We start from the raw sequence: 23,263 nt of genomic DNA, 5'->3' as shown, positions 1-23,263 counted from the left end.
TTTCATTTTCCCCGCTGAACAGAGAAGTTCAGCAGTTACCGACTCAGCAAGTGTAGAAATAGGGCTCCAGGCTGCACACTTTGGCTCTGGAGTCCGCACGGCCTCTCCTGATGCCAATGGTACTTGTAGGGCGGATAACGGTGGGTAGCCGCCGGTTTTTCGTGGCCCCCCCCCCCCCACCCCATCCATGCTCGCCCATGCGGTAACTTGTCCGGGAGGCCTGGCGCTGAGCCCCGTTTTACAGATAAGGAGACCGCAGCGCATCAAGGTCCAGGAGCTGCTCACTTTTGCTCACCTGGCTCGTAAGTCAACAGAGTGGGATTCGAACGCAGGAAGGCCGGCCACACAGCCCAGAGCCTGGGGTGGGCCCTTCCCTGCCGAGCTGGGGGCCTCTCCAGGGCCCGGAGTCCCCTGGTGGGTGACTCAGAGGAAGTGGTTAGCAGCCTGACTTCCTGTGCGAGTCCGCGGGGCCCGTCGCCTGCCGGGGCCGCGGGGCCGCCCTCCGCCATGGGGGTGCTGCAGTGCGCCTTCCGCCTGCCAGGCCGCTCACCGCTGCGCTCTCCCCTTTGCCACAGCAACAGCTGGAGGAGGAGGCCGCCAAGCCCCCGGAGCCCGAGAAGCCCGTGTCGCCGCCGCCCATCGAGTCGAAGCATCGCAGCCTGGTGCAGATCATCTACGACGAGAACCGGGTACGCCCTGCCCCGGCCCGAGGCGCCCCGACTCCCTGCTCTCCTGCCTGCCCTGGGCCGGCCTCCGGGTGGGGTGCGGGTGTCGCCGCGAGGGGCCTGGCTCTCTCCCCGAGCCTCAGCATTCCCGACTGAGAAACGGGGACCTCTGCCGTCTCCCACGCGCGCACACGGGCCTGAGCGGGAGCGGACGGGGCGGCCCGGCGTGGACCGCGGCTGGCCTGTGGGATGCGGTGTGGAAGTGTAGGCGCCAGGTTGGGGGCGGGCCTCAGGGGCCAGTCGATTGGAAGGTTGAGGTGGGAAGGATTGGGCAAGCGGCTTGGCATTCGTGCCGGAGAAATTCCTGTCGCGGGGAAGACGATACTGATGTTATTGTTACGGACGATAACGGCAAACGTTAAGCGAACGGCTCCTACGTGCAGTGGGCCAGGTTCTTTACGTAGCAGTCCTGGGAGGGTGGGTACAGCGACCGTTTCCATTTAACAGAGGGAGAAACTGAGGCCCAGAGACACTAGGTGACTTGTCCAGAGCCACACAGCTAGAAAGTGGTGGACCTGGGACTTGAACCTGGGGGCCATCAGGTCCTAGATCGTCAGCGCTGGCCTCTGCGGACGTTGAGGCCTGGAAGGGGCCTTCGGCATCGTCGAACACAGGGTCTGTAGCAGGCTGAGGGGGCTCCTGGGGATGTGGAGGGCCGGTGCTTGGTGATGGGAGGGGGCCCAGTCTTGGGGGAGTGGCTTAGGGCACCAGAGCAAGAGTGTCTGCGGGGCCCGAGGTGCCCTGAAGTGGAACCCGGTGTCTGGTGAGGTGCTGAGCTCATTGTCATCCCAATCAAGCCAGCGAGAGCTCGGCTTCCACGATTTAGAGTCGACTCTTTGCACGTGTACTCGGGGCCTGTGGATCTGAGTTGCCTCCCTTATTTTGCAGATGAGGAAACTGAGGCCCAGAGAGGGACCCGTGCCTTGTCTTGAGGTTACAGAGCGAAGTGTGACAGATGGGGGGCCTCGTCTCCTCTGGGCCCCCACTCCCGCGCAGGGGTCTTGGCCATCTTTCCCAGCCGTCTGTGCGATAGGTTCTGCCCGGGTGCTGGGCCAGTGTTCACAGCGCGGGTGGGGGCCGGGAGGGTACTGGGGCCAGGGGGCTGCTCTGGAGCCTGGGAGCCTGTGCTTGGTGCCCGTGGCCGTGGCTCCGGGGCAGGAACCCCTGGATCAGTTGGACTGGCTATGCTTCCGCCTGTTGAGGCAGCAACAGACACGGGCCGAGACTGAGCCTGCTGGGGGCCCAGAGCTGCGTGCTGGGCCTTGCCGGGCCGGTCGCCCTCCCGTACCCTGGCCCCGTCACAAGACGATAGGGGCGCTGAGGGGTCACGTATGCTTTAGCTGGGTGCCCGTGGGTTCACGTCGCATCTTTATCACGCCTTGGCCGGGTGACCTTGGGCAAGTTACTTAAACCTCCCTGTGGCTCACTGCAAAGCGATGATGGTTCCGGCACCTTCCTTGCACGGCGGCGTGAGAATTGAATGAGCTCCTCATGTAGCGCCCTTAGAGCAAGGCCTGGCGGTGAGCGACTGCTATTTGGTGTTTGTTGTGGCCATGCTTCTTTTCTGGTGATTGTTTATGTTTTGCAGGATTTCACTTAATTCCCTCCAGATCTGTACCAAACAGGTACTCTCTCCATTTTACTCATTAAGAAATCGGGGCCCAGAGAGGGAAGGTGAACTGCTTGAGGTCGCACAGCAAGTGAGCGTTGTGGCCGGGAATCGGAGTCAGGATTGAGCCGACTCCAGGAGCCTGTGGTGGAGGGCACTGGGGCAGGGCTCCCGCGTGTCGCCCCAGGTGGCTCCCCTGCCTACCGCCACCCCCCGCCCCCCCCGCCCTCCGATCCTCAGGTGACAGGGCAGGCGTGCTTCTCTCCAGCAGCTGTGGAGGCAAGTTGGTGGCTCTGCTCAGGATGTCACCACACTGCCCTTGCTCCTTGCCAGGGACTGGCACTCCAGCAGGCTGCAGCCCCGAGCCCTCCGGGACCGGGTGAACGCAGAGGCACAGGCCTTTGGTGCCCCGGTGGGAAGCCTGGCCCGCCTTTCCCTGGGGTTTGTCCTTCAGGTCGCACCAGGTTCTCCCCAAAGAGCTGTGGCTGCAGATCCCATGGGTCTTTGGCTCCTCGGCTCAGCACTCCCCTCCCCCAAGAGCAGTTCACACACCCCCTCCCGGTTCTTAGCCAGGATGGTCTCTCTCCCAGAATTGCCGCCTCCTCCTGTCCAGGGTCCAGGTTTTCTGCAGCTTCTGTGTGAGTGGGCAGGCGGGGGGGGGGGGGGGGAGGCGGCGGGGGAAGAGGAGGGGGGACTTGGATCCCAGGCCAGCCGCCACCCGGATGAGCTGGGCCATTTGTTTTAGTCTCGGGTGTTTGGCTGCTCTGGGTCCCGGCCGCGTTCTTGAAGTCACAGGGTTGGTTGTGACCGAGATCGTGGCTGGGGGGGCTTTGTAAACTGTAAAGTGCCGTACCAGGAAGGGTCCGGTGAGTCAAGACTCTTGGATACAAGAGACAAAAACTCAGCTCAGATTGGTTGAGGCTGAACGGGGTCTATTGAGTCTTGTAATGAAATTACCGTGAAATTTGTTATTTCAGGTATGGGTGGATCCAGGCCCTCAAATAAGGTGTCGGGGAGCTCTGTGTCCCCATCCCCGCTTTCCCCGCGTGCCGGAAAGCCTGCTGCAGCTCTAGGTGCCCCCACCTCCCAGGGCGGGGGGTCCGACTATACTGAGTGGTCAGGGCTGGGACTCAGCCCTGCCCTTGGAGACTGACCGCTGCCCCACCCCCAGGGCTAGATGCAGGGAGGGGGATTCTCCCAAGAAGAGCTTGGGACTTGCAGGCACTTGCAGCCTGTGCCCCCCACCCCGGGCTGGTGATTACCACGATGGGGCCCCAGGGTGCTGGCATTGCCCGGTCTGCTCCCGCACCCCAGGCTGGGGGCTTCCTGCCCACATTCGTGATTTCATTCCGATGTCCTCGTGGTGTAGCAGTGGCCGAGTTAGGTTACGTGACGCTCCATGATTTCCCCGAGGCCTCATAGCTAGTGAGCGGCCGCTTAGGACTTGAACCCTGGCTCCCCAGCTCCCGGGGGGCTGAGAGCAGGCCCCTGCCGGGTAAGTTCAGGTTCCCTGGGGGCATTAGACACATTCTCTTCATTCGTTCGTTTATTCATCCACTCGGCAGCCCTGTAATTGAGCACTTGCTCTGTGCCCACCGCCGTTCCAGGCAGCGATGCACAGCGGTGACCTTGGCCCACTGGCATTAACTCTGTGGTCTGGGAGACAGAATCACACCCACACATCACACCGTGGATCCCAGAATTTTGCCCCTCGTTGTCACTGATTCCCCTTTTTATCCCTTCATTTATGCCCCCACTCTGCCCCAGCCCCACCTGCCTTTGTTCTTCCTGCCTCAGGGCCTTTGCACTGGCTGTGCCCTCTGCCTGGAGCTCCTTTTTCCCCACTAGGCTCACTTGCTCCTTCAGCAGTTTGCTCAAACCTCCCCTTTTCAGCAAGGCCCATTTTGTCCCTCTGTTTAATCCTGAAAAGCTTCAAGAGTCGGGTCTCCTCTTCCTAGCTTTGATCTTCTCTTTTGCCCCTGCTCCCCCTCCTCTGGGTGTGATTCGTCTTTTATTGTTCATTTTGTTTATCGTAAGCAGAAGTTCTGTGAGGGCAGGGGTCTTTGTCTCCCCAGCACCTGGAACAGTGCCTGGCACATAGTAGGTACTCAGTAAACATTTTTTGAATAAATGCAGGATGATAGAGGGGAGGGGAGACACTTCCCCCTGGAAGGGTCGTCTGGTTTTGGGGGTGCCGAGGTTGGTCCCTGGCCCCAGTGGAGGTTAGCGTGGAGGTGGGGGGGGGTCCCTCCCTGCGGGCTGAGCCTCAGGGCCTGGAGGCTGGGTGGGCAGGAAGCCCCTCAGCTGCCTTTGGCAGGAGCAGCCAGAACTTTCCGCCCCTTGGGGGATCAATAGGATTAAATTTTAATCCTCCTTCCTTTCCTGCTGGTTCCTCTGAGAGGTGGATGACAAGGGTCTGTCTCTAAATGCCTTGCCGGCTGGAAAACGCAGCTTCCCTGCCGGGCACGGCCTGCCTGGCTTTTCTGCATCTTGGACTCTGGCTCATTATCCATTCGGGGCACATGGATGAGGCGCCCAGCACGCACAGCGGGAGCCAGCTGAGCAAGGCTTTTCCTGCCTCCCAGGAGCTGCCTGTGTGGGCGGGGCCGGGCAGGTGCACACAGATGCCGAGCAGGAGGCAGTGTTTCTGCAGGCCCCTGGGGGCAGGACTAGGCGGGGAGGGAGGGAGGGTGGTGGGCCAGGATTGGGAAAGGCTTCTTCGAAGCAGTGGGTGGGCCCTCACCCCTGAGGAGGAGGGCGTTCGGGTGTGTGGGGGTCACAGCACAAGCCAAGGCTCAGCGAAGGGTCAGGGTCTCCTTTGATCTTCAGTGGGAGTGTGTGAGGGGCGGGAGGTAAGGCCTACGGGTCTAGGATCATGTCCACGCTTCAGGGTTCTGGTAAAGCAAACACATGAGGTGTACAAATAAACGCCAGTTTGCCTGGTGCTGACTCTAGAGGAACTTGGGGCCCTGGGCAATTGAGGCAGGCTTCCCGGCGGAAGCAGGACTTGAACTAGGTGTGCAGAAACGGGCGCTATCGGCACAAGCCGGAAGGATATTTCCAGGGCGGACGACCCCCACCTGTTCCGAACATGGTGGGGAGGCTGAACTTACGGGGACTGAGCACATGCACGCACATAGGTGCACACACGTGTTTGGGTGGACCCCTCTGGGTGACTGTGTGCACGTGTGCGATTGCGAGTGCGTGCGTTCTCTGTGCATTGCTGAGCGACGAGGAAGCCAGAGAGTAAGAGCCACATCTTCTCGCGTCTCCCGTTTCCGGCATCTTACTAGTAAGGTTTTTATGTAATGTGATTAGGGGCGCCTCGCTGGCTTAGTCGGCAGAGCACGTGACTCTTGATCTCGGGGTCATGAGTTCAAGCCCCACATTGGGCTACTTTAAAAATAAAGAAATGAAAAGAAAATAAACATCTAATACGATTAGGGGTGAGCAGGACAGAAACGAATAATGCCGTCGGTAGTGATGCTGATGAGAGTGTCAGTAGCTGAGACCAGGAAGCATTTTGTAGAGCATTTTGGGGGTCCAGGCGCCCCGATGCCCAGCTTCAGACTCCCCCAGCCCATCCTGCGTTGGGATTCAGGGCTTTCAGAGCGCTGGCTCTGGTCCAGTCCCCAGCACGGGCACCTGCACCGGGCTCCTGCCTCTGTGAGCCGTGTCTGTGACGGGCCATCTCTGCCACTCCCGGGGTCCAGAGTTCCTCCAGGTTTCCTCTTCTGCACGTAGAGAATGTTGGCCTAACGAGTACGTTAGGACGGATTCTGCCTCCCTGCCACATCTCCCCCATCACGCCCCGTGAACGCTCTGGGCCGCGTGTCGAGGCCCCGCGTACAGATGTGTGTGCTCAACTTCCGGGGTAAGCGCTGGTCTGAAACGCTGCTGTGCTTGGCATGTGGGCCCGTGGGCGGGGGGGACGGGTGCTGTGGCCGGGGCCTGGGGGAGGGGCGCTGGGGTCTCGGGCTTTCTGGGCGGGTGGGTGCGTGGGCGCTGCCCCCACTGTGGAGGAAGGGGTTGGGGCCTGGAGCTCAGGCCCGACTGGGAGCTGAGGAGCTAGAACAGGGATCTGTGGCAGGGGGGTGGTGGGGTGAGGCTCCGAGCCCCTGCCCGAGAGGAGGGGTGCGTGTGTGTGTGTGAGTGTGTGTGTGTGTGTGTGTGTGTGTGTGTGTGTCGCTGTGACTCGTGTGCACGTACGGGATGTTATCGCGGTTTTTTGTGCATTTCCACACCCGCGCGTCCGCAGGCACCCTTGTGCGACCTGTGCAGATGTGCGCAAGTGGGTGTGCTTGGGGCGCGTGTGTGGTTGGTCGTTTACACTTCACGGATACGCACGTGCCCGCACCTAGCGCGTGTGGCCGTGGGCGTGGGTGTGAGTCGGCTTGTGTGGCACCCACGTGTGCGCACGTCTGCGCCTTTGTAGACGGAGGTGCGGTGTCGGCCACGTGGGCGGGGCTCGCGTGCACCTCTCTGTGCAGGTGACCCAGGCACAGCCCCCAGGCTCTGTGGCCACGTGGACCCCGGGGCCCCCTGCAGGAGTGCAGGGTCTCGAGCGAGACCCTCACCTGAGCCCCCACATCTGGTGAGAGCCCCTGCCCCTCCCTTCCTGTTGGCCCGAGCTTCTGGGTTTGTCCTCCGCACGGGAGCCGCCGGCAGTGGCCTCCCAAAGGCCAGGGGCAGCAGGGGCCCCATGGGACCCTCTGAGGGGTTTGGCTTCGGTCGTCAAGGTGGGGAGAGGCTGTCCGCCCGGGGGGCGGGAGGGAGTTTCTGGCGCGGTGCTGAATCCACGGCCCGCACCTGTGCTCCCCACCGTGCTCCTTGCTGGGGGGGCGGGGGGAGGCCCATTTGAAGGGGTCCATTAAGAGAGACTTCGTTCCTTGCAGGACGTCCTTGTAAAAGTCCTGGGGGGTTGGTGCCTTGAGTGAGTGTGGCCGTTTTGCAGATGGGGAGACTAAGGCCCAGGTCAGCGGAGCGGCTCGCCGAGTGTAGAGAAGAGCTGACTCCTAGACGTTGCCACCGGTGGCCAGGTTGTGGCGGGAGAGCCCAAGAGGCAGGACCCCCCCCCGGGCCCCCCCCCCCCCCCACCGTGAACTGGCCAGCGATTCCTCCCACTCCACCCCTGCAGGCTGAGCCAAGAAATGGGGTTGGGCCGAACGGAGCAGGAGCAGGAGCAGGGGTGTGGTGGCGGGAGGAGAGGAAGTGCCCCCAGCGAGGCACGAGGAGGTGGGGGTGCTGGTTCAGGGCCTGCCGGGTCGCAGCCTCTGCCTGGCGCGTGTCGGGGCCACCGAGTGCGAGCCGAGGCCCTGTGCTTCCTGTCCGTAGCTAGCCCTTATGTGGCACCTACTGTGTGCCAGATCCTGGTTTCGGAGCGTTCCAGCTGCCTGAGGCGGTGCCGTTGTGACCCGTCTTGTAGAGGAGGAAGCTGAGGCTCAGGGAGGTGGAGGGACTCGCCCGAGGCCGCGCAGTTAGTGGACTTGAACCCAGGCCAGCTGGCTGTGACGCGCTTGCTCTGGGGCACTGCGCTATCCAGCCTTTCCGGTGCCGCGGCATCTCTGGGACGGTTTCACGGAGGGTTTCTTCGGGTAAGCTGTGGGTGTGCCCTCCTTCGGAGACCGAGTCGTGCCTTAAAGGGCCCCAGAGTTGCCGAGGGCCGAGCAGTGGGGCCCGGGGGAGTGTTGGGAGCAGGGGGACTCTCACGGCAGGCACGCGCTGCCTGCTCGCCCGCGTTCCCTGCGGCTTTGGCAGGTTAGGAGGGGACTCTTCCCCGCTCTCTTCTCCAGGGGCTGCCGGAAGCCCCCCTCTCTAGGTGCCCGCGTTCCTGAGAGTGAGGATGTGGTCGAAGCTGGAATCTGCTATAGTTTATAGGACGCAGGCTTCTGGAGCTCCCGCCGTGGGCACTGGGCCCAGATCCAAGACCCCTGCTTACCTGTGTGATGTGGCAGTTTCTAGTGGCCTGGCCCCTCCAGCCGTGCCCTTCCTGCTCTTGGCATTTCTTTTTTTTATCTAGATAAGGAGTTGCCGCTGATCCCCACAGAACCTCGGGAATGCACAGAAACTCCTCTTCATCCGTCAAAACCCACCCCATGTATCCCTCCTGTTACCTTTCTGGAGAAGCCGTGCCTTGCCTGTGCACCATACATACCTCTCTCTGCCCGAGCAGACTAGCCCTGTCCTCACTGTCCTTGACCAGCTGCTCGAATGTTAGACTTTGGTTTATTGCAGGCAGGGGCTGGGTCTCATTCAGTCCATGTTTTGCCCCAGTGCTTTATTTTTCTTTCTGTATTTTTTTTTTTTCAAGTTTATTTCTTCATTTCGAGAGAGAGCAAGCGAGCAGGGAAGGGCAGAGAGAGGGAGAGAGAGAATCCCAAGCAGGCTCTGCACTGCCCGCGCGGAGCCCGACCGACGTGCGGCTCAAGCCCATGAAATGTGAGGTCGTGATCTGAGCTGAAGCCGGGAGTCAGGTGCTCAACCGACTGAGCCCCCCGGGTGCCCCCGCCGCAGTGCTTAATACAGAGTGGGCCCTCAGGAAGCGTTTGGGGGGCTGATGTATCCCTCCCCCACCCCCTGCCCGTTTATTCCCTTGACCTGCTTCAGGAATTCTCCTGTCTTCAGCCGCATGGTGACACTTTCTCTTGCTCTGAGGTATGGCCAGGGCAGGGACACCTGTCCCCCAGCAGCAGACATACTGGTCCCAAGCTTAGGGGTGGCCCTGTGTGGGACCTGGCCTTTGTCTTTCTTTCCTCTCGGAGTCCGGAGATGAGAAAGACCTTTTCCTTACATGATCTTTCTGTGCCTCGGTTTCGTGGTACGTTAAACGGGGACGTGTCATTTATGCGCCTCGCGTTGTGTTTGGGTGCGACTTAAATATTGATAACGCCTGCTTTGTGCTCAATGCTTGGCTCGTAGCAGGTCCCTGATAAAGGGGCCGTCGTTACAGTGATAGATCGCCCCCTGATATTTTGGCCCCCAGCCACACGCTGAGGCTGCTGGTCTCGGGGTTTTGGCTGTGCACAAAGGGGGCTGAGAGCATGGCTTGTTCACGGGTGGGCTGGGCCCAGGGCTCTAGGCGGAGCTCGTTCTAGGTGCCAGCTTGAGCCCACCTACACACCCACTGTCTGTCACGGGGAGCTAGGAGAGGGGGAGCCGGCCGGCCGGCTCCCGGCCCCCCTCCTCCCTGCTGCGACACCGGGAGCCTGCGCCTCGAATTCTGTTGTCAGCCACGTTCCCCAGGGCTCGGGGTCACCCTCTTTTAGTGGGTCTGGATTGGGGGATCGTCAGAGGTGACCTGCTCGGCCGCCCGGCTCCCTCCGGATACCGGATGGTCTCCCTGAGTTTGGCTGAGTCGGGAGCACCGGCCTTTCCCGGCCGCGAGAGGACTTAGGTCTCCCACGTGCGTGCCGTGGGCACCCCGCTTCGCGTGGCACGCAGTGGCCCGGATCCGACGAAAACCCCGCCGAAGCCGCCGTCCGCGGTTCTCTGCGCACCCCTTCCCCCAGCTGGCCCCGGGCCATCCTCTGGGCCTCCCGAGAGCAGGCCCCGGTGGTCCCGGGCCGGGGGCCCGCGGGGCCTGGCGGAGGCACAATGTCCGCCTTCATGGCTGGGCCGGAGGTCCAGCCTGCTGCATTCACAGCCGCCGAGCGCTTTCTGCCACATGTTCCTGTTTTCCTAATAAGTCCTGGGTTGTGAGTGGGGAGGGAGGCGGGGAGGCCCCAGGGCAGCTCAGAAATAGTCACATGATTGTGAAATACAAGAATCCTAGAAAGGGTATCTCTGAGAGCCTCTGTGTCCCCCCCGCCCCCCCCACTCCCTGGCTGGCGCACTGGCTCTGAGGTAATTGAGACACCCGGCCAGCTTCCAAGTGAAGGAAGGCATCTCGGGCCTGGCGGAGTGGCCTGCGGGCGGGGAGCCGTGCCCACAGCGCTGTGCCCCGGCCGGGGGGGGGGGGGGGCGGGGGTTGGGCCTGAGGGTTTGGGGGGGCCAGGCAACGGAGAGAACACCGTGCGTTTGTTGGAATCGAAACTTGGCCGGCTTGCCAGGGACGCCGCAGGGGTATTGAGGCCCCTCTGTTTGTCTCCAGCGTGGGGAGGGCTTGCGCGGGGACCCTGGCGCCCCCTCCCCCCCCACCCCCCCACCCCGGGGCCGTGGATTGGCTGCTGGGCTGGGCAGCTGCCTGCTGTTCCGGAGACCTCTATTTATAATCTGTTCTGTTTTTTTTTTTTTTTTTTTTTTTTAATTTCTCCTCCTCCCCGTCACCCTGCAGAAGAAGGCTGAAGCCGCCCATCGGATTCTGGAAGGCCTGGGGCCTCAGGTGGAGCTGGTGAGCTGGGGAGGGGGGGTGGCGGTGGGGGGGCAGCTCTGGGCAGGGGTGGCCGGAGAGGTGGGCAGGGAGGCAGGTGGGCGTGGAGGGGAAGGAGGAAGTCGGCTGTTGCCAGAGGCAGCCCGGTCCTCTGGGGAGGCAGGAAATAGACGCTTCTGATAAGGGGGACTGGCCGATAGCGGGGCGGGTGGGGGGGTGGGGAGGCGGGGAGCTGGCTGTCCCGCGGCCAGGACCCCCCGGGGGCCCCCCCCCCCGCCCCCCAGTCGGGCTAGCTCAGCGTGGGAAGCCTTGCTCTGGGCCAGATGATCTCTGCCAGCTCATCGCTGTGTGGACCCAAGCTCGGTTTCCCCATCTGTGAGATGGGAATAGTAACCTGTGTCCCCTGGGGTTGTAGTGCAGATCGGCCGGATTAGCTTTCGCGAAGCGCTTAGCGTGGGTGCCTGGTGGACAGTGAGTGCTGAGCATTCGCTGGTATTCGTACCCGTGTGACGGGTGTCGGTGGCCTTTGCCCGGTGGGAAGATGCCATGTGGGTGGCAGGGCTGGGAAGCCGGCCCCAGGCCTCGCCTCTCTCAGGCCCTCTGTCACCTTCGTGTGTCACCAGAGAGACACACGGAGGGAACGTGGACACTCTCAGCTGGTGGGAAACCTCAGCCCAGGAGGAATGGTCAGAGCCCCAGCTGCCCAGGCCCAGTAAGCGCCCCACCGGGGCGGCGTGTGGGGACACACGCACGCACACAAGATGGCCGTGAGGGTCCCCGTGCACGCGGACGCTCACGCCTGATACGGTCTTACGCATTTGGAGCCTAATTTTAAACTCAGCTCCACCGTGTGTTTGCCGAGTGGCCTTGGGGAGAGGACTCGATTTTCTTTTCTGTGAAATGGGAACACCAGGATCTTTGGGGTGGGGGGGGCGGTTCAGTGAAATGATGCCCCGTGAGGCTCACGTAGCACACCCTTGCCCTGCACTCGGCGGCCGTGAACACGTAGAGGGTTGAACTCTTTGCTCCTGGGGTTTTTTCTTCGGTGGCCGCTGCTCTCTGGCCTGGAGTCCTTGCGCTCAGGCCACTGCGAAACGGGGAGTGGCCCCAGGTCCCCGGGTCCTCCCGGAGGGCAGGGCCAGGCAGGCAGTAGGGCGCTCCCGAGGCGAGGGGGACAGGGCCTAGGGCCCCTCTGGGATGGGTGGCAGGCTCCCCTTCCATTCGGGGGGCTTGCTTTCCCTGTTGGGTGTGATTTCTGGGGTGTCTCTAGGACCCTCGTTTTGTTTTTTTTTTTTCTGTTTTTTTTTTGTTTTTTTTTTTTACATTTATTTATTTTTGAGAGACAGAGTGAGACAATGTGAGAGCAGGGGAGGGGCAGAGAGAGAGGGAGACACAGGATCAGAAACAGGCTCCAGGCTCCGAGCTGTCGGCACAGAGCCCGACGCGGGGCTCGAACTCACGGACCGTGAGATCATGACCCGAGCCGAAGTCGGACGCTCAACCGACTGAGCCACCCAGGCGCCCCAAGACCCTTGTTTTTTAAAAAATAGCCTTCCTGAGATGTTCACGTGCTATACGATTCATCAGTTTAACGTATCCCGGGGCGCCCGGGCAGCTCAGTCGGTTATGCATCCAACTCTTGATTTCAGCTCAGCTCATGATCCCGGGGTCTCCAGATGGAGCCCTGCTTTGGGCTCTGGCCTGAGCGTGGAGACTGCTTAAGATTCCCCCTCTCCCTCTCTCCCTCCCTCTCCCTCTCTCTCTCTCTCTCTCTCAAAAGTGTGCAGTTCAGTACTTTCTAGGATATTCGTCGGTGTGTGTGACATCTCTGCCATCCATTTCAGAACGTTTCACCGTCCGAGAAAGAACTTCGTGTCCTTAGCTATCACCTCCTTATCTTTCCGTTCCTCTCCTGTCCCCGCCTCCCACCGCTAACTTAACTTTCTGTCCCTACGGGCTGGCCTGCTGGAGAGCTCGTATCAAGGGACTCACACACCGTGTGGCCTCTTGTGACTGGCTTCTTTCACTCCCCATCACGCCCCCGAGGTTGGTCCGGGTTGTAGCGGGGTGTCTATGCCTCGTGCCTGTCGACGGCTGAATGATATTCCATTGTACGGATAGACCCCGTCTGTTGGGCCATTTATGCGCTGGCAGGCGTTATGCTGTGTTTGCTTTTGGCTATTACAGGGGCTGCGAACATTAATGCACAAGTTTCATTTTTATTTTTATTTTTTTTTTTATTTTGAGAGAGCGAGCGAGCCGGGGCCTGAGCAGGGGAGGGGCAGAGAGAGAGAGGGAGATGCAGAATCCGAAGCGGGCTCCAGGCTCCGAGCCGTCAGCACAGAGCCCCCACGGGGCTCGAACCCACGGACCGCGAGCTCATGACCTGAGCCGAAGTCGGAGGCTCAACCGACGGAGCCCCCCAGGCGCCCCAGGACACAAGTTTTTGTATGGACAGGTTTTCTTTGCCCTCTCATGTACACCTGGGACCGGAATTGGTGGGCCATGTTCATTCTGTTTAGCCTCTTGAGGAATTGCGAGACCGCTTTGTGAATTGTGCCCCGTCTTCCGTTCCCACCGGTAAGCTGCTTCTTGCCTCAGTTTCCCCTTCTTGGCAATGAGGATGGCGGGACCAGAGGTGGTGCCCAGCCGTTTCCGGACCTGGCGGCTCTCCCTTTCCCTTTCCTGACCTGATTAGTCCCAGGGGCCTCCTGAGGGGGGGCGGGGGGGGGGTGGATGAAGGTCGCTGTGTCCGGATGCCCGAGGAGCGCCAGTGAGGGAGGCAGGGTCGGTCTCCCCGTGATGGTCTCCCTGTGAGTGGGGCAGGGCATCTGCTGGGCTCAGTCCGTGTGATTCTTTTTTGGGTCTCCGTGGATGAGGGGGTTGTCCGCTGCTTGGGGGTCTCAGAGCAGAGACTTCCTCAAGGCTAGAGGCACAGGAGGCCGCGGTCTGGAGTGTCTGCCTGGTGGGCCGTGTGGTCGTCCCTGGAGCCCTCTGGAAGTCAGTGGGTTCTTGACTCGGTGGCTCTCGGTGGGGCCGAGGAGGAGACTCCCACAGACGGGGCCTGCTGGTGTTAGGCCTGTCCATTCTCTAGATGAGGCTCAGACCAGTGCCTTGTTTAGGGCCATGCGGCAAGAGTTGAGGCAGGGAGGTGAGCTGAGCCTGTGGGGCTGCGGCCAGCCGCATCTGCACGGGTCTGTGCTCTGTCTGGTCCCCAAAAGGTCCCAGTGGCTGGAGGTGTGCTCCAAGGAGAGGCAGCTCAGAGGCGTATGTACCCTGTGCCCGGGCTCCTTCCTGGAGGGCCCGATGCTGCGGACCCTCGGCCTGCGGTCACTGGGCTGTACCACTGTGGGATCCATTTCCGGGGGGCGGGGGAGGGGCTCTCTCATCTGTGGCCAGGGAGCCCCTAGCCCAGGGAGAGGCTGCCGGGCCTCAGGGACCGGGATGGTGCTGTCCGACCTCGCTGGGGTGGGAGGGGGGAGGCCTGGGCCTAGGAGAAGTTTGCTCTGGAAAGGAAGAAGATCGCGTAGGCCGGGCTGAGTATGCACCGCCCCCTCCCTCCGGCATCCCTGGGATTGGGGGGTCCAGGCCCGGCCTGGCGGAGGGGTGCTGGAGGGAGGGTGTGGGCCACCGTGGCCCCCGCCCCCTCTCCCCGCGGCTTTGAGTCATTGGTTTCCTTCCTGTTCAGAGGTGCTATTTTAAGAATGTGGTGTCACCAGAGGGTTGAGGGCCAGGGCTGACACTTCGTTTCTTAGCAGCTCAGTCCACCTGGGGTTGCTGGCTGCTCTCGGCCACCCTGCCAGCTGGCTGAAGTCAGGCCCGAGGGGGCACCCCCTTCCTTCTCCCAGAGACCAGCTCTGCTGTCCTTGTCATTCCTGCTTTACAGCCTTGCACGTCCCCTGCCTTGCGCTGTCTTTCTGCCCTCTGGGTTGTTTGGGCGGCGCCCCCACTTTTAGAGGGGATGGAGGGACGGGGCGGGGGAGAGACGGGCCCAGGGCCTCCAACCAGGAGGAGGGTGGGCCTTCCCAGTGGTACCGTCGCGCTCTGCTGGGAGGAGGGGGCTTCCCTCTTAGGTGCTGTGTCCCCTTGACAGGCGGTTGGAGCCGCCATATTGGAACTTGTCTCCTGGGACACAGGGAGGCTTTGCCTGGCCTTGCACAGGCCCCTCTGCAGGTGGCCAGGAGGCCCCCCAGCTTGGGCCCTGCCCTCTCCCCCAGCCATGCACCTGCCGTGGAGGGGCCATGGCCTGTCCGACCCCCATCCCATCCCCCCGTCCCACTCGGGCCTTCCAGAGTGGCTGCCCCAGGGAGCCTGTCACCATGGCAACCAACAGCCTCCCAGGACTCGGCCCAGACACTTCCCTTCCTTCTCAGGACTGTTTACCTCGAAGAGTGCTCAGTGAGTGACTCCTCTGGGGACAGCCCCTGTGGCTGGAGGCAGCAAGCCCGCAGTGTTCTCCGAGCTCTTCCGTGGAGACCCGCTACCGAGGGCCGCCTCTGGGGCCAGGTTGCTCTGTCCTTACCTGGCCGGGCAGGCGGCCACAGGTGAAGGCGGTTTGGCTGGTCACGGGCTGACTGTGCCCCTCCTGCCCTCTCCGAAGCCAGTCTCCCTGCTTCCGGCCCATCTTGTTACGGAGAAGCAGAGCCCCCTCTCCCTGCCCATCGCTCGCTCCCGGGGTCTCCGTGTGTGGTCCTTCAGCCCGTCCCGGTCTCTTTAGGCTGTGGAGACGTGGCTGTTTGCCGTCTTCAAGCCAAAACAACACAGATCAGTCACCAAGTCTGACATTTCCTGGGTTCCTCGAAAGCCCTGTGAAGTAGTTGCTGTTTGCTCCGTGCCCGTTTTCCAGATGAGAAAACCGAGGCCCAACGTGTTGACCCCATGTGCCCAAGGCCGCACGGCTAGCAAGGGAGGTGCCGCTTTGTACATCGAGGCATCGAGCCATCTGTTTGGAACCTGAACAGATGGCCACGCCCACCCCTACCGGCCTGTGTTTTATGGGCACGTGGAAACATAAAGGACCGGTGCAGAGTCACCCGGGGCTAAAGGCGCACGTTTGATGCTTTGAAACGTGGCGCAGGAGTCCTCGCAGGGCCCCTTGCTGTGGCGAGGGCCGTCCGCCTCCCGCGGTGACGCCTCACCCCGCTCAGCTGGGACTCTGCGGTGAGCCTCACTGGGGGCTCTGCAGTTGCCCTCCGGTTCAAACCCAGAGTGGGGCTCGCAGCCCCCCTCTCCGGCTGAGCGCCTTGTTAGGGCAGCCTGACCCGGGGTGGGGAGAGATGGCTTGTACCAGCCGGGGGTGGGGGTGGGGCAGCCGAGCTGGGAGCCTGGAACTGGCCAAGCCCAGTGCTGACTTGTCGAGGGGGGAATGCGAGGCACACGGGGAGGGGGGGAGGTGACCTTGTCATCAGCCACGGCTGCCTGCAGTGCCGTCCGAGGGCCGGGATGTCCAGAAGCGTGGAGGACCGGCCCCGCCTACGGAGGACAGGAGGCCTGTTCCTGGGGACGGGCAGGTCGTGCCCCGTGGCCGTGCTGTGCTGCCTGTGGTTGGTCCCCATGGGCTGGGCCGACCGGGAGGCGTGTCCAGCTGCCTCCCCAGGGAGAAGTTCTAGGGCGGAGACGGTCGTGCCCTCTTCCCTCCCCTGGGGCCCTGTCCTGGGGCTGCCGCTGGCCTGCCTGCCCTCACACTGTGGGCTCCTTCCCCCGCAGTCACCCGTGGCTGCCCTGGGAGGCTCCCGCTGCGCGTTCGGGTGGATGGCAAGGAAGAGGGTGACGAGAAGACCCCCAGAGAGGGTGCAGGCAGAGGCGGAGAGCAGGGCCCTGCCTCCAGCGCCAGAGCTGAGACCGGATTCTCGTTGCAGCTCATTTCTGACCAGCTGTGGGCACAGGTTTCGACCTCGCAGGGACTGGGTTTTCTCCTCCGTCAAATGGGGATGATACTTGTATCCGTTAGCTCCTGCCGTGTAACAAACCGACTCCAGATTTAGTGGCCTGAGACAGCCACCGTTTGCGTTTCCTGTGAGCACAGAAGTCAGCTGAGCATTTCTGCTGCTCCGCGACCAGCTGGGCCTCGGCCGGGAGGGTGCGGCCGTCGTCTGTCTGCCTCCGGCAGGCCAGGCGTGGTTTCTCACCAGGGGCAGGCGAACAGGAGGGCAAGGCGAAACGCAGATGTGCGTTTTCCAGCCTCAGCTTTCATCAAGTTTGCGAGCGTCTCATTGGCCAGAGCAAGGGCGTGGCTGGATACGGGAGGCAGGAAACGCTGGCACCCTCGCTCTGTCGTTGCGCCCTGACGTGATGACGGCGCCACGGTTCCCTCTTGGGCCTCTCTGCCTGCCAGGCGCGGGGCCGAGAGCTCTGCACGCATGGGCCCGTTTGACCTTCACGGCGGCCGTGGGTTTAACCCCACCTGCGGCTGAACTTGCGGGGCACAGGTGGCCTATGTAACTCACCGGAGACGAGTGGCCGGCGAGCAGCAGATCCAGGCTGTGTCCCTGGGCTGTGCCCCCGGCCCCTGCGCACGGCGCCGGCGTCCGCGAGGGAGGCGCGCAGCAGCTGGCCCTGCACGCTCCGCGGCGGCTCTCCCCGCACACGCTTGCTGCCGGGTGCGGGCCCACGGCCCTCCTCGCCGCCCTGCAGGTCCCTGCCGTTCACGAGCCCCCCTTTTCCCCCTTCAGCTTTCCCGCGGGGCCCGTTTGGTCTGGTTCTGACGCATCCCCGCTACCGCACAGGCGCTCCCGCGTCGTCTCCTCGTGGCACGCGGAGCCGCACGTCCCCGGGCACCCGCAGGAGGGGAGGGGCCGGAGGGCGCACACGTCTCGCTCCCCAACACGCGTCGTCCCGGTGCCCTCTGGAGCGCGTGCAGCGGATGTGGGGTGGCGCGTCTGCCTGTCCTCCCCTCGCCCTCCCAGGCTCCTGGCAGCGTTGGGCCCTTGTCCTCTGCCAGGCGGCGAGGGTGGCGGTCCCTCGCGGCGGTCTGGGGGGCCTGGACAAGAGCAGCTGCCCCGTGGGGCCCCCAGCGCCGCGCGCGCTCGGGCCGGCGCGGCCCGGTGCCCCTGCAGGGCAGCCACGGTGGCCGTGCCCCGAGGATCACAGGCCGCTCCCGGCCGGGGCCACGGCCCGGGTCTCCCCGTGCTCTGGTTCGTGCCTGCCCCCCCCCCCCCCCCCAGAGCCGGGGCCCGGGCGCCGTGGCCGAGGAACGCGGCGCCCGGCCCGGCTCTGAAGCGTCTCCCTCTCCCTGTCTCTCCCTCCGCAGCCCCTGTACAACCAGCCGTCCGACACCAGGCAGTATCATGAGAACATCAAAATGTGAGTACTCACGGGCAGCCTTGTGGACACCCGGTGGCTGGGGGCGGACGGGAGGTCTGGCCTCGGAGCTCCGGGCTGGGATGTGGGCTCTCAGTTCCCGCGACAACTCCCTCCCACACGGGGCTGGGTGCTCGAGGAGGGCGCGGGAGAGGGCCGTTTGGGCAAGGGTTTGGGGCCGGGTTAGGGCCGAGGTCGGGGTTGGGGCAGGCCCGGGTCAGGAGGGGCAGGGTGGCCCCGCGAAGCGCAGCGACACAGACCTTGAGCTGGGGAGGCCAGGTGAGGACCCTGCAGGCACAGCCCTGGTGAGACAGAGGCGGGGGGCTGCGGGGCCCCATCGCGTGCGGACGGGCTGTTCCCGATGGAGAGCGAGCTGGAGATGATGGCAGGTGGCCCGGGGCCAGCGGGGCCCGTGGTTTGGGCTCTGACGTAAGCACGTCTGGGAGTGTCCTGGGGTCTGCTCGGGGGGCCCTCGGGTGCCGCGGCCCGGTGTGCCGCAGCCGGGAGCACGACTCCAGACCCGGAGGCTCAGGGGCTGGCCAACGTGGTAGCTATCAGTGATGGGGCCTTTTCCCAGATGGATGCTAGGGGTGAGGAAATCCCGGTTAAGTGCCACCTGTCGTGGGTGGGGGCTGACCTGGCATCCTGGGGCAACGGGATCACGCTGGAGGCTGGTGGCTTCCCGTCTTCAAGCTGGGAGGGAAGCATCAGAAGTATGGTGGCAGAAGACGGTTGGCTTCTTTTGGGGGGGATGTATTAATGGGAACATAGTCCGTTTGGCAGAGGAGGGGATATTACCTCAAGTCGTTATCCAGGAGCCCAAAAGGCAAAAGGGGCCGCAGACCTGGCTCCTTGAAGAGCACGTGGCTGTGAACACTCGGTGATGTTAGGTTGGCGGCAGACTCTTTGGCATGTCTTCCGGCTGTTCTTCATTGTGAGAGGGTGCAGACGTTTTTGCGTGACCTCCGAGGGCAGCACTCAGCTTGTCCAGTGGGCAGGCCGGCCTGGTCTGATTGTCCCAAGCTCCCCTGGGGTGGAACCGCAGGGTGTACGGGGCAGTAGTGAGCTTCCCGTCCCTGGAGGCATGCAAACCTCCCGGTGGTCTTTAAATATCCACTGGTGTTGGTCCAGTTGACAGGGGAGTCCCTTCTTTTTGGTTTCGGGACTTGCGTGACTGGTCCGAGTTCTGGTCACTAAAACGGCCACCCCCTTACAGTTCCCAGTAACTGACGGAGCAGCCTAGAAAATCTCTTGTGGCCGGTGAGGTCCTTGGCGCGTTTGGGCTTAGGAGCACCTGCCGAGGAGGCCTCACCGGCGCTGTCGGGGGGTCCCTCTCGGCCTGGGGCTGGCCGGGGCCGTGTCTGCTGAGGCTGTGCTTTCGTGTGGCCTTGTGGGTGTGTGCCTCTTGACACAACACCATTGATTTTCCACTTGGGCCACCCCAGTCCCTTCTGTGCTTCCCGGGACCTGCTTCTCCCTGGGTCCACTGCTAGAGGGAGGGTGGGTGAGGGCACGGGGGGCCTCTAGGGCCATCCTTGCTGGTTTAGGGTGCGGCAGTGGGGTGTTTCCTTCTGAGTAGGGCTGCTGGGAGTATTTGTTCCTTTATTCACTCAGCACGCATTTATCAAACACCTACTACGTGCCAGGCCCTCTTCTAGGACCTGGGGCTTCAGCTGCGAGCGAAGAACGAAGAGCCATGCTTTTCGTCAGGCTTCGTCTAGTAGTGAGAAAGTGAGTTAAATAAGCGAGAAAATACTCCGCTAGTAAAAAGTACCGTGGGGGGCCCCTGGGTGGCTCAGTCGGCGGAGCATCCGGCTTGAGCTCAGGTCGTGATCTCACGGTTCTTGAGTTCGCGGCCCGCATCGGGCTCTCTGCTGTCGGCGTGGAGCCTGGAGCCTGCTTCGGATCCCCTGTCCCCCTGCCTCTCCCCCGCTTGCCCTCTCAAAGATACTTAAAAAATTGTAGAAAGAAAGTACTGTGCTCACACAGCTGTCTTAAGCTCTTTGTACGTCGCTCACCCAGCTGTGTTTTTCCTTTTGACGTACCAATTTTTATAGTAATATCGTACTGAAATCTTACATAAGGTCTTCACTAAAAATGAGTAATTTTTTTTAATGTTTATTTCTGAGACAGAGAGAGAGAGAGAGAGAGAGAGAGAGAGAGTGGGGGAGGGGCAGAGAGAATCGGAAACAGGCTCCAGGCTCTGAGCTGTCAGCACAGAGCCCGACGCAGGGCTCGAACCCACGGACTGTGAGATCATGACCTGAGCCGAAGGCAGACGCTCAACCGACTGAGCCACCCAGGCGCCCCCCAAAAAATGAGTAATGTTTTAAGCTGAATGTGATTTCCATTTATGAAAATAACCATAAAGTCCAAACAGGAAAGGAGAAAGGTACAAATAATATTAGCGGATAAGGTGCTGCCACGTCTCTAAGGATAAAGTGATAGACTTACGGAAACAAAAAAAAAAAATGGGACTATTTCTGGCCCCTCCCCGCGTTCATCAGAGAATGGCTCCGGTCTGTTGGGGTACATTCCGGCTAAGTAGGTGACTGCCTAGTCAGATTTGTTCCAAATCCAAATCACAGATGGACACATCTAAGTTTAAAACGTAGAGATGAGTAAATTTAAGATTTCTTACGTAAGTGGTGAATTTTGTGTTAGAAAAACATACCCGTAAGCAAATTATTCGAACCGATTCGTCCTTAGAATTTTGACGTCGTTCCTAGTTTTCCACGAAGATCAAAATGAGGTGTATTTTTAATTTCAGTACGATCGTCGGTGAATTAGTGCAGTCACTTACTTTAAAGAATGCGACGAAGATGGAAAAGGGGACGGGAGAGAAACGGGGGGGGGGGTGGCTTTAGCCAGGGGATCCGGGCCTGACAGCAGAGGGGACACTGTGGGGTTGAGCAGCAGTGAGCCGTGTGGGCCTCTCTGGCAAGTGGAACAGGTAGTGCAAAGGCCCTGGGGCAGGACTGAGCTGGTGAGGTCCCAGGGAAGGCCAGCATGGCTGTGAGGGCTGGGTGAGGAGAGAAGGTGCCAGCCAGCTCACCCAGGGCTGATGAGTTTGGGTCGTATTATTTGTATGTGAAGGGAGGCCAGCAATGACGTTTATGCCGGGAAGTGAGGTGCCGAGTTTTTGCCTTCAAGGCTCACTCTCGTGGCTGCCGAGAGAAAGGACCAGGGGTGGGGGGACCTTGGTGGAGGTGGCCGTAGCCACGCGGGCAGGCAGCGGTGGGTCTGGGTGCTGCGGCGGCCGCCAGCGGTGCCGTGTGGAGGGCCAGGGGCAGGGAGGTCCCGTGGCAGCAAAGATCGGGGGCCCGGGCCACTGCGGGGACCATGAAACCGCTTCCTGAGATGGGGGTCGGTGGCCAGGGGCCGATGAGCATCTGGCCCTTGTGGCCAGCCGCTGACGCTCAGTGCCTCAGTTTCCCCATCTGCGAGGCGGGGATGAGAGTGGCTTCTACCTGCGAGGGTTGCCGAGGATCCGGGGAGTTGCTGTCCTGGGAGGTGCCGAGCTCAGCATCAGGCACGTGGGGAGTGTTCTGTGGTCTTTGTTTCTCTTCCTGTTTCATTCGTCTGCTGCTGTCGCCCGTTCATCCAACAGATACTCTGAGTGCTCGCTGTGTTCTGGGCCTGCCGTTCTGCGATCTGGTGACAGCTTGATAAGGACAAGCAGAGACAACCCCCCCCCCCCCGCCCCCGTTCCGGCTGCTGTCAGTGGGCCAGGTGGGGGGTGAGCCCCTCCCCAAGGACCTTGCCCTGTCACTTTAATTTCCCTGCGTGCTGGGGCTGCACAGTTAAAGTTAATTTCACGCTTGACTTCCTGCTGTACCAGCAATCTCAGACGTGTCCCAGGCACCTGCACCCACCTCCGCTGCTCTCCCTCCGCCACCTGCACCGTCGGGCGGTGTGGGGGCGGCTGCCCACGCTCCGGGGGGCACTTGCCGCGGGATCTCAGCCCCGGGTCTCAGGCTCTGGGAAGCAGGGGAGGGGCCAGGGCGACCCCAGAGCGGGCCTGACGAGCACTCCGTGGAGGGGCCGGTGTCCCCTCCACGGCACCTGCCGGGACGGCTCTCCGGGGAGCCCACCGGCTTCCTGAAGCCCCAGTGCGATTCTGTGAACGGGCGGGCACTGATGCCCGGGGACGGTCACTGCCCTCGCGTGTTGTGTCGTGGCCGTGCCTTTCCCGGCCCTGCCCTTGCCTGGCTCAGAACCCGGGCACCGGCGGCCTTGTTCCTCGTCTCTCCCCGGGGCCTGGAGGCCTGCCGGTTCCTGGTGTTCTCTCCCTTCCCCCCTTTTCTTGTCTTCAGGTCCGATGTCTTCCCTCCTACTGCCTCACTCGAGGGTTGGCTGATTGGAGCCATCAGCCCCGGGGCTGTGCAGGTGGAAAGGGCATCGGGACGCAGGTTACTGTTAACAGGTTTTTGCGGACTTGCTCTGGAAGTTCAGAGAGGTTAAGTAACTTCGCCAGGGTCACACAGCCAAACTTCTAGGCCAAACGGATGGGCACACCCACACCGATACCTCTCCTGGGTCTCCAGTCTGAGCTCTGCCCCTCGATAGCCTGGTGACCTTGAGCACATCACATCACGTCACTTTGCTTGTCAGTAAGCAGGTTTCAGACCCTCCGTCACCCCACTGGACAGGCTCTTCTCGAGGCATTCGGGGCCCTGCTCAGGCAGACTTTCTCCTTCTTACTCTTCCCCTGCAGTTGGGGGTCTGGCTGTGCCTGAACGCCCCCCTTCATCCCCTCCCGATTCACCATCACCCTCGTTCCCCTGGAACTCAGTGCTCTCATTTCGCTCTGCTTCTCCCAAGCCTCGGCTCGAACCTCTCCTCCTCCAGGAAGCCTCCCCTGATTGCCCCACGCTTTCTTGTCTTAGAATCCTGTGGGCCCAGGGCCAGTCCCACCCGGGGCCTGGCCGGACGCTCCTTGAACCTCCAGAGTGTCCCTATTGTTATCATTTCCTCCCAGTTTTTGTCTCTCCTGCCCGGTGCAGTGACAGACGACGAGGCCGATGTTTCCTTACAGGTTGTGCCTTTTTATAAACTCGGACTTTCCCTGGAGATGATAGATATCCTTTGCACCCCATGAATGCAAACCCCCCCCCCCCCCCGGCAAACTCACCGCCTTGCTCGTCAGTCGTGTTCCCTATTTTTTTGCCAGAAAACATTCCCAGCAGTGAAGATCAGTCTGCACTAAGCGATTTGCATCTCCGATACCAAAACACTTCTTGGGACAAAATAAACACTCCAGACACGTTTGCCAGGAGGGTGGTGAGCAAGCAGACACCCTCAGCCAGGTGGGGGATTGTG

At 61.8% G+C, this 23,263-nt stretch overlaps 1 protein-coding gene across 25 annotated transcripts in view; it reads left to right on the top strand.

Moving 5' to 3' along the window:
• The window catches only part of NCOR2 (nuclear receptor corepressor 2), a 183,238-nt gene that overhangs the window by 55,199 nt on the left and 104,776 nt on the right, over window positions 1–23,263 (top strand). For all 25 annotated transcript variants that reach the window (XM_040444070.1, XM_040444076.1, XM_040444074.1 and 22 more), the window contains 3 exons: window positions 576–689; window positions 10,607–10,663; window positions 17,892–17,944. In XM_040444070.1, coding sequence (XP_040300004.1) covers window positions 576–689; window positions 10,607–10,663; window positions 17,892–17,944 — 224 coding nt within the window. The remainder of the gene's footprint in view (window positions 1–575; window positions 690–10,606; window positions 10,664–17,891; window positions 17,945–23,263) is intronic.

This window comes from Herpailurus yagouaroundi, unplaced genomic scaffold, assembly GCF_014898765.1.
Source record: "Herpailurus yagouaroundi ecotype Mexico unplaced genomic scaffold, PumYag 191, whole genome shotgun sequence".
NCBI lineage: Eukaryota > Metazoa > Chordata > Mammalia > Carnivora > Felidae > Herpailurus > Herpailurus yagouaroundi.
Note: the sequence above shows the minus strand (reverse complement) of the source record. Positions and strands in the feature narration are given on the sequence as shown.